Raw genomic sequence first — 9175 nt, forward strand, 5'->3', positions numbered from 1 at the left:
CGACTGGCATGCCACAGGAGCAGGAGACAAAGTTCTCCTCCTCGATGATGTCTAGAAATCGTTCAAGGTAACAATCGCGTGAGATAAGGCGGGAGAGGACGAAAATAAGCCCACTCCATACGGAGTTTGCGGGAACCACGCACCCACTCCTCTTGAGATTCAGCAGCGTGACGCGGAAGTTGCTGAGAACGCTTGCCTCCTGGCTCTTGCGCGCGGACCCAGGTGGCTTACGCTCCACCACCGCCCCATCCCTGTAATTCGCCCACGTTACGAGAAATGCCAGTCGCTGGTGCTCCTGCGGCTTGAACGGCAGCAGGAATGGCGGCGGTGCCGCCGTCTGAGGGCAACAGCCGCGGGGTAAACTGCCGCCGTGGGAGGCCTCTCTGCCAGTCGCGTGTGACGGAGTCCCGTGCAAACTGCCCCCCACCTCCTGCAAGCGGGTCCCATGCAAAACGGGCAGCAGCAGTCCACAGCAGGCATCCAGCAAGTCCAAAAGAGCCACAAGATCGCCGCGACAGACCTCGTACAGGACATCGTGCTGCACTATGAGGCCCGGAAAGCGGACGCAGAACTCGGGCAGAGCCTCGCAGTGCTCCTGAATAATGCGTGCGGCAAGCCCGGGCGGCGAGACTTCTTTCTTCGCCTGCGTCCCTCTCCCCGCCGAATGGCTCCGCTCATAAAAGAGACACTGCAAAAATGGCCGCAGCACCGTTGTGACCCACGGGACGCTGCAGACTGGCTCGTTTGCGTCAGCCGACGCAGTTGTTGGTCCAACGTGTTGGGCGTCGCCGGACTCCTGGCCAGAGAAGAGGACAATCGTCCCACCCAAGTCGTTGACTACTTGGCACTCCACGACGTCCTCCTGCGCCGGCTCAAACCCTTTGCATGGGGCGCTGCTCCCCTCCGCGGCCGCCCGCGACGAGGCCACGCGGTTGTTCTCACTCAAGGCATGCTCCAGCACGGTGAAGGCGTGCTGTTGGTGAAACCCCAGCAACGCGGCGGCGGCCGCCGTGTGCTCCATGACGAGCGCCAGGTGAAGCGGCGGCCATTCGTCCGGCAAGGCCTCCATCTCGTCCTCCGCGCTCGCGGGCTCCGCGTCGGGGTCGTCCAGAAGGCTGACGTAGACTGACAGGGGTCGATACACGTGCTGCGCCGCGGCATGCACGGAGGTTTCCGTTTGAAGCGTGTGACAAACGGCGTCCAGGAACGCCGCCGCATCCGCCGGCTGCCCGTCAGAGGCCTGCAGGAGGAAAGTGACGGGCTCCCCCATGTGCCATCGGTGGCTCCACATCGTCATTTATTTCGCGGGCGCCCCCCGCCCCCCGCCCCAAATTGCACCGCAACTGTGACGACTGCAGACGTGCCCCCCTCCCCCCGCCCTTCCTTTTAGTTATTTACTATTGTTTTTTTTCCTTTTGCCACAGCTCGCACGTTTATGCGGCCCCCCACGGACAGAAATCCCTCACACACGCTCGCCAGCCAAACGCACCTCAGCGCACCTACGAGAGTCCCTCTCGCTCCCTGTGTCACCGTCCAATTGTATTGCCTTGCGCTGGTGTGTGTGTCTGTGTGCCGTTAATGCTGCTCCTAAGTTTTATCCGACTGCGCGTGCGCGGCTGCCTCGCGCGCGAACCTCACAAAAAAGAAGATGCGCAAGGGAGAGAGAAAGGCAGCGTGTGTGGAGGGGGGAAATGCTGAGGGAGGCGCTGCATCTGCCACCGCCAGCCGCGCGTCCTCGGCGTGCCACCTCCACCGCAGGGGAGATTTTAATCGCGCGCAACCGCCACGACGGCGCGGCGGGGAGACCACAAAATCAGCGAAATGTGAGAGAGAAAAAAAAGTATATACACACGCACAGAGACATATATTTATGTTGCATAGACGTGGAGAGAAACAGAAAGCGGAGAAGTAGGGTGGGAGGGAAATGGTCTATTGGGTAGAAAAGAACAACAACAACAACAACAACCCCTCTTCTCTTCCTTTTGTCTCTCTCTCTCGTTCTTCTTTCAGTCCATTGATGGATGCCATGTTTTATTTACATCACAGCCGCGCGCACGCACGCGGGGAATCGCTCTCTGCCTCTCTCCCTCTCTCTCGATGCGTCTTTCTTGCCGTTTACTCCTCTCTCGCGTGGTCGTCTGCTTTTGATGTTTCCCTTCCGGCGGCGAGTGTCCGCGCCCGGCCGCCGGGGGGCCTAGGCGTGCTCCACCACAAACTTTGCCACGCGGGCAAACCACTCGTGCAGGCCGGGGTGAAAGAGCGAGACGCCCCCGCCGTCGCCCGCCGCCAGCGCCTGCAGGAAGCGCACCACCTCCACTGAGACGGCGCAGCGGGGGAGCAGCGCCTCCACGCAGCGCTCCATCAGCTCGTCGTCCGTGACGGCGCGTGGGACAACGGAGCGAACGAGCAGCTCGATGAAGCCGGTGACGAGCCGCGACTTCGCCTCGTCCACAGCTGGCACTTCACCTACGCCGTCCGCCGCGGCGGTGTCATGGGCGGCCGCCGCGGCACCACCACCGCCCTCCGGCCGACCGGCGGCTCCGCCTTGCCGCGCGGGGGAAATGCCGCCGGAGGTCGCGCCCTGTGTGCTGTGAAGCTGAAACTCCACGGCTGCCCCCGCGCGTGCTGCCTTTCGGCCGCCGGTGGGAGGCGCCGTCTTGGCCGCCAGGAGCACCACGGCCTCGTTCAGCTGCTGCGACAAGGCGGCCTCCACCGGCACCTCCTCCTCCTCCCCACCCTCCGTCCCGGACACCACGACCGTGGCGGAGGGATTCTGCATCAACTGCAGTGTTTGCGCGGCCTGCGCGAAAAGTGTCGGCAGCTCCTCCACTGGCAGCTCAAACGTCACGCACCGTGTTCCATTCCACGGGTGGGCAATGGGTAGTGAGCCACTGAGAGTTTTTGCGTCTACCATCGCCCCCGCGGCGGACTTCGCCCCTGGACGCGGCGGCTTTCTGCTCGGCGAGTGCTGCACCTTCTCGCCGACGGGAGGGGAGTGCGTTGCGCCCGGGTCGTAGACGGGCGACACAAAAAGAACAAACGTCAGCTTCACCGGGGGGTTGCCCACTGCTTGGGTTGTTGCGTTGTGGGTGGAAGCTGCCGCACCACGTGCTTGACCTCCCCCACTCCGCGCCGGCGGCCCATTCAACTTACCACCGAGGCTCTTGCCGACATCGCGCATAAAGGACTGGCACAGCACCGCGTTCACTCTGGGTATCCCCAGCTGCGTGAGAGTTGCGGTGCTAAGCAGCGGCGGCAGCTTGTCCACGACGATGGGCGGGAGCAACGACATGGCTGCCGCCGCTGCCTCGGCGGCTAGGATAGAACTGCGCTGTGCACGGGCACCCTCGCCAGGACGCCCTTGTCCGTGCTGCTGCTGCTGCTGCTGTTGCTGTTGCTGCTGCTGCTGCTGCTGTTGCTGCCTAATGTGTGCCTCTCGTGTGACCTCGTCGTACCAAAGGTAACAACCGCCGAGCGGGGACGTCTTCACCTGCAGGTACTTGCGCACTAGTCGCAGGGCCGTTTCGAGGTCGAGTGACTCCAGCGGGGGAAAGACGCACTGCAGCGCCTGCTCCAGATGCAGGGAGGCGAAGGCGGCGACCACCACAGGCAGTGGGACGGCGTTCCTTTGGGCAGGCTCCTCTTTCTCCTCGCGGGAGCGGGAGGGGGTGCGGCGCTGCTCCGACGAGGCGCTCGGCAACACGGCTCCCGCGGCAACCACGCCGCTGCTGACGTCCTTTTCGACGACGTTGCCCAAACTGCGCTGCGTGGATTGAATGACGGCGACGACGCTCTCGGGGAACGCCAGATCCGTCCCGAGCTGCAGGTTGTCCTCCCCGTAGAGGGAGAAGACGCTGGTGCCGCTGAACACGTGGAATTTCATGTCCTCCACAAACTTGGCCAAAATCACGCAGGTGGCAGCCATGAGGTGAAACGCCCGGTCCGCACGGGTCAGGAGCACCGCCAGGTGCAGCAGCGCCAGGCGCAGAATGTTGTAGTCGTGGGTACCGCTCGTCACCGCCTGCTCCGCAACATCCATCAGGAGTCGCACTGGCTGCTGTCGCGGCGCATCCAGCAGGTTCAGCACCTCCGCCTCACTGGGCTCCTGGGCGTAGACGGCGTCGCACACCCCCTCCGCGGACGGCTGCTGCTCGTTGAGCAGCGAGGGCCTGAGCAGGCAGAGGACCCGCGCCAGCATAAAGCGGCTCTCGTTGAGCGGCGTGGGGTGGGCGGCGGTGTCGTACCGCGGGGTGAGGGCGACGATGGCGTGCCGCAGCAGCCCCTCCGCGTGCTCCAGCTTGCCCACACGCATGTAGGCCTCGGCCAGCAGGTTTACCGCACGGTGCAGGAAGACTGCCTCCACGTTCCACGCCACGAAGGAGCGGCGCCGCACAGCGGCCTCCGTGACTGCGGGCAGCCGCTGCGCCTCTAGCAGAGGCAGAGCGCCGGGGGGCAGACCGTACACCTCGCAGTACGCTTGCAGTGCCCGCACAGCAGTCTCCAGCGCCTCCAGAGACGCGAACGACGACGACGAGGAGGAGGAAGAAGAAGAGGAGGATGTCTCTCTTTGCTCCAGTCCTCCGTCAGCCAGCACACGGCGCAGGGATTCCGCCGCCACGACCGCCCAGGCGTGTAGCATGTCAATCCGGCTGTCGTACCCCAAGCTGTGGGACACCTTCTGCAGGGCGCGGCATGTTTCTCTGGCCTCCGCGGCGGCCCCCGTGCTTGCCTTAATGGCGCCGTCGTAGAGCGAGAACACGCGTCCACTGCAGGGATCACCGCAGTGCTCACAAAGGGCGATCGCCGCGCGTATCACTTGCTGCGCCGCCGCGTATTCGCGAATCCGCACGTGGTTGAGCAACATCAGCTCGTAGACGTCGCACCAAAAGAGGTGCGTTGCGACGGTCCAGAGGTACGAGGGGGCGCCGGTGGCGGCGGCGGTAAAGGCAGAACCCTCCAACTTTTCGTTAAAGTCTGCCACAAGCCCCCGCAGCACTGCCAACGCCTTGGAAGCATCCCCGCGCGCGGTGCAAATTCTGGCAAGCAGCAGCAACGCGGTGGAGCGCAAGTACCTCTCCTCCACATCCTGGCCGCGCTTTCCTCGCGCGTCATCCGGCACGGCGACGGCCGTCTTCTCCTGTCCGGTGCTCCGCTTGGAAGGCGCATCCTTTGCGGCTGCGCCGCCCCCCTTCTCCTGCAGCCTGGCCAGTAGCGAGTTCAGCATCTGCTCCGCGGCGCTCAACGCCTCAAGGCACGCAGAATTAGCAAACCCGTGCAGGTACACCCGTTGCGAGCTTCGTGGGCGCGGCCCGCGTCGGTCGCTCACGACAGGCTGTTGCTGCGTCGTGAAGGCGCTCCAGACGTACGCGGCCTCCTTCGTTCCGAGAGTCACCAGCAAGTCGGCAATCGCGAGCTCCACACGCTGCGAGAGGCATACGCCGTAGCACGCCACCACTGCCTCGGGCAGCACGCTGCCACCACCACCACCACCACCACCGCCTACAGAGGTGGTGGCGGGTGACGAAGAGGACTGTGGCGTCCACACATTTGGGGCCGCCGCATTCCCCGCCCCAAGGCACTGCGTCAGGAAGGTTTGTATGCAAGCCACATTGCTGGCCCGCAGCGGGAGCTCGGCGTCGTTGTAAAGCCCCTCCGTTGGTTCACATTGTTGTTGCTGCTGCTGATCCTGCTGCTGCAGCTGCTGCTGGTCCGCCTGTTGCTGCTGCTGCTGGTCTGTCTGTCGGCTAGAGAAGCTCGCCCCGCCCTCCCCGCGCTTGCCGTTCTTCGCGGATTTGACTGTCTCAACGCACTCCACCAGCGCCCGCACCCGCAGTGCGGTGCTGTCCAGCGCCCCACGTGGAATTCGAACCCCTTGGCACACCCCGCGCAGTATTTTCATCGCGGCCTTGTAGCTTCCAAACTTGCCGGCCGCCATCGCCTGCACGAGGCGCGCCTCCACGGTGGAGGCCACGTGGCTCATGTGGGTCCGCGCAAAGTACTCCGTCAGCGAGGCAACCATGGCGGCGTAGAAGGGGAACTTGAAGCGTAGCAGCTCCCAGGCAAGAAAGAGCATGTGGTGAACCACCTGCGGCGTCAACGCAGGCATGGAGTCGCCGAGCTGCGGGAGAACAACGAGGTCCTCCAGCATAAACCCCCCAAACTCGCGCAGGTGGCGCGGAAAATTACTCGTGGTGCCCTGCTCAAAAAAGCGCTCAAGAATGCGTGCGGCCAGCAAATAGGCATCCACCGCCCTACCCTGCTGCTCGCGGTAGATGTACATGGCGAGCGAGCTGATGGACATGATGGCGAGCAATAGACGGGGCAGGCCAAGCGTGGCGACGGGGAGTTTAGCCCACGTCTCAGGCGGACGCTTGAGACTGTCTGGCACCTCCAGCGCCGCGTCAACGGCCTCGATCCAGCACCGCTCTGCCTCCGCGCGCTGGCGGTGCAGCAGGTGAATGCGTCCCATCTCGTGGAGCTGCTCGGAGAGCAGGCCGAAGAGGCGTCGCTCCTGCAGGTAACTTGTGGCCGCCTCATAGCGGGAGATGACGTCCCGCAACGCCGGCTGCCGCCCGCCATCACCGCCCCGCACGGCCACTCGCCCAGTCGTTGCCGTCTCCAGACTCGTCCGCGACGTGCTGTCGGCCTCGGCAAACGAGGCGCCAACCGCCGAGGGGTCCCTGACGCTTCGCTTCGACGGCAGCAGCGTTCGCGAGAGGCGCTGCATCACACGCCGATACGCCTCTGTCGTCGTGTACTTCTCCCACGAGCGCCGGGCGTTGCGCACCAGCACCTTGTGCATCGGCTCATTTTGCCGCAGATGGGTGTACTCTTGCAGGAGCTCCTCGTTGCGCGGGGCGCCAATGCTGCGCTGCAGGCTGAGCGCAAACGGCAGCAAGGCGTAGGCGAAGAGGCCATCGGTCAACGTGTGCACCTCCAGGCAGAGCTCCAGCGAGGCCAGCTGACAGCACACCTGCGTGTACCGCAGGAGAAACATGAGGTTGTCTATGACCTTCTCAGCCGGGATTGCCGAGCCAAACCGCAGTGCAATCAGCGCAGTGGCATCGGCGCTGCCTCTTCGTATCGGCTCGGGCACCTCCCCCCGCTGCAGCTCGACATTCCTCGGCGACTTCTTCCGCTTTCTCGACGGCATCCCCCACGACGGCCTCCGCGCCCCTGTTCTTGCCTGCTCCACAAGCTCCGCAAGCGTCCCCGCCAGCCCGGCGGCATGCGGCTCTATCGACGCCAGTCCCGCCGAAACTTGATCCACGAGTAACTCGTGCAGCTCCGTCAGCCACTGCAGCTGCACCTCCTCGCGCCCCTTCTGCTCCGCGGCCTGCACCACGCGCGTGCGCCATCCAAACGACCGGATCAGGCGTGCGGAGTTCACGGCGGCGCGGTGCGCCAGACGCGCCTCCTCATACTGCCCAGCTGCGGAGGCGTACGAGTGCAGCGACGGTACCCGGCCCTGGAAATGCAACTGCTCCTCAAGCTGCACGTCCTGCCCAACCTTCACGGCGGCGGGGTGCAGAAAATCCACGTCGCGGCGGTAGTCCACGAAGCCGTACCACAGCAGGAACAGCATGCGCTGCAGTACGCGTGCAAGTGGCAGGACACGTGGTCCCCATTCAATCAACTTTTCGTTGGTGGCCACCAGCTGCATTATATTCGGCTCCGCATTGTGCAATGAAGTGGAGTCGCAGGAGAGGCTGGCGGCACTTGTACGTCGCTTCGGCGCGAGATCGTCGTGCGGAGCATCGTATGGGCCGCAGCCGGGAAGCAGCAACTCATCGTCCGCCAGCGTCATGTCAGGCGGATCCTCACACACGAACGTGCGAAGGCCGTCAATGGCCTGTGAAATGACCGCAAATGCCCGAGAGGGAAAGCCGCAGCGGGTGAAAAGCAACGCCGAGCGGGTCGCATGTTGAATAAAACGTTTCTCCTCCTCCTTCACTTCTGCCTTCAGTTCCTCCGCTCGCGTCAGCGCGGCGGCGGCGGCAGCCTCCTCCCCGCGCGCCCTCGACTTGAGCCCCGGTCGCGTGTTCGTGACGGAAACGGTCGCATGCTCGCCTCGCTGCGCCTGTCGTTGTCGCTGCTGCTCCAACGAGGACTGGGCGATCACCGAAAGGTAAAAGTGCAGCTGGGCCTGGTAGGGGGCGTTGAACTGCATGATGCGACCTCGCAGCCAACGCAGCGCCCGCCGCCGCCGCACATAGGCGACACCGCGGGTCAGTTGTCGTAGCATCTGCTGCTCCGACGTCGTCCACTGCCTTCCGGGGGTGCCGGCGAATGGAGTTTTTTTGGGCTCCACCGCCGCCGCCGCCGCCGCCGCCCCGGCTCCGCCCTTGGGGGCTGACCGACTCCTCTGGCGTTTCCCCTTGGCGGGCGCTTCCTCCGGCGCGGACTTCTTGTTGGGCCGCGACGGCGCCACCAGCATGTACCCCTCGCTCTCCAGCCAGGCGGTCATGTGCTCCATCACGGCCCGCTGGTGTTCCTGGACGCCCTGGTGCAGTTTCTCAATGGCTTGTAGCGCCTCCGTCGCCACACGCCGCGCCGCCGCAAGTTCGCCCTGCCGAAGAAGATGCTCCACAATGTACACGGCGGTCTTCGCATAAAGCGGGTCCTCCGCCGCCTGCTGCAGGCGCTCAAAGGCAGCCAACGGCGTCTTGCCTGCCAGCGTCTTCGACACAGCCAGCAGCCAAGCAGGAACACCCTTGAACGACTCCGCCAACATCACCGATCGCGAACGCTCCGGGCCTCGCTGCTCTGTTCGTGCGCCGGCCGAATGCGTAAGAAACGCCGTCCCGCCCGGCACGGTAAAGAGAATGGCCCCAAGCAACTCCAGAAACTCAATGGGGACGCAGTCGTCGAGGACCGTGTCGGCCACGGCGTAGGCCCCGCCCGGAAACTTTGGCACCGCCGGATTGCCCGCTGCAGCCGTCGGCGTCGGCGGGTTCGGGGCGTTGACCCCCGCCTCCGCCGCCGCCTCCGCCGCCGCCGCCTCCGCCGCCGCCCCCTCCTCCACGCCGCCTTGATCGAGGAGCAACACCCGCTGCACGGGCCTCGCACCGCGGCGCAGGCTTTCCTGGTAGCGAACCTGCCTCGGGCTGGGGTGACTGTAGACGTTGTCCCAGACTTGCACAAAGAGGCGGAGGAAGAGCTCATACCCACCCTT

General features: G+C 64.7%; 3 protein-coding genes across 3 annotated transcripts in view, besides 3 other annotated features; all 3 read right to left on the reverse strand.

The window, feature by feature from the left end:
• On the reverse strand, positions 1-1270 carry Tco025E_04047 (acyl-CoA binding protein; the record flags this gene model as incomplete). Its single annotated transcript, XM_029370960.1, has 1 exon — positions 1-1270. A coding segment is annotated over one exon (1270 nt), but the record flags the coding sequence as incomplete, so codon positions are not given.
• Positions 1271-1942: 672 nt separating this feature from the next.
• Positions 1943-1966: a microsatellite.
• A 2-nt stretch (positions 1967-1968) lies between these two features.
• Positions 1969-2008: a microsatellite.
• Positions 2009-2068: 60 nt separating this feature from the next.
• Positions 2069-2096: a microsatellite.
• A 98-nt stretch (positions 2097-2194) lies between these two features.
• Positions 2195-8734, reverse strand: Tco025E_04048 (uncharacterized protein; the record flags this gene model as incomplete). The annotated part of the gene is made up of 1 exon (XM_029370961.1): positions 2195-8734. One exon carries the CDS (start codon positions 8732-8734, stop codon positions 2195-2197), a length of 6540 nt encoding a protein of 2179 aa, XP_029229021.1.
• Tco025E_04049 (uncharacterized protein) overlaps positions 8734-9175 on the reverse strand; it is a gene marked incomplete at both ends in the record, with an annotated part of 5577 nt that continues 5135 nt past the window's right edge. The window contains one exon of the mRNA XM_029370962.1: positions 8734-9175. This exon is cut by the window's right edge and continues 5135 nt beyond it. Coding sequence (XP_029229022.1) covers positions 8734-9175 — 442 coding nt within the window.

Source organism: Trypanosoma conorhini (assembly GCF_003719485.1).
Source record: "Trypanosoma conorhini strain 025E chromosome Unknown Tco_14.4_contig_00198, whole genome shotgun sequence".
Lineage (NCBI taxonomy): Eukaryota > Euglenozoa > Kinetoplastea > Trypanosomatida > Trypanosomatidae > Trypanosoma > Trypanosoma conorhini.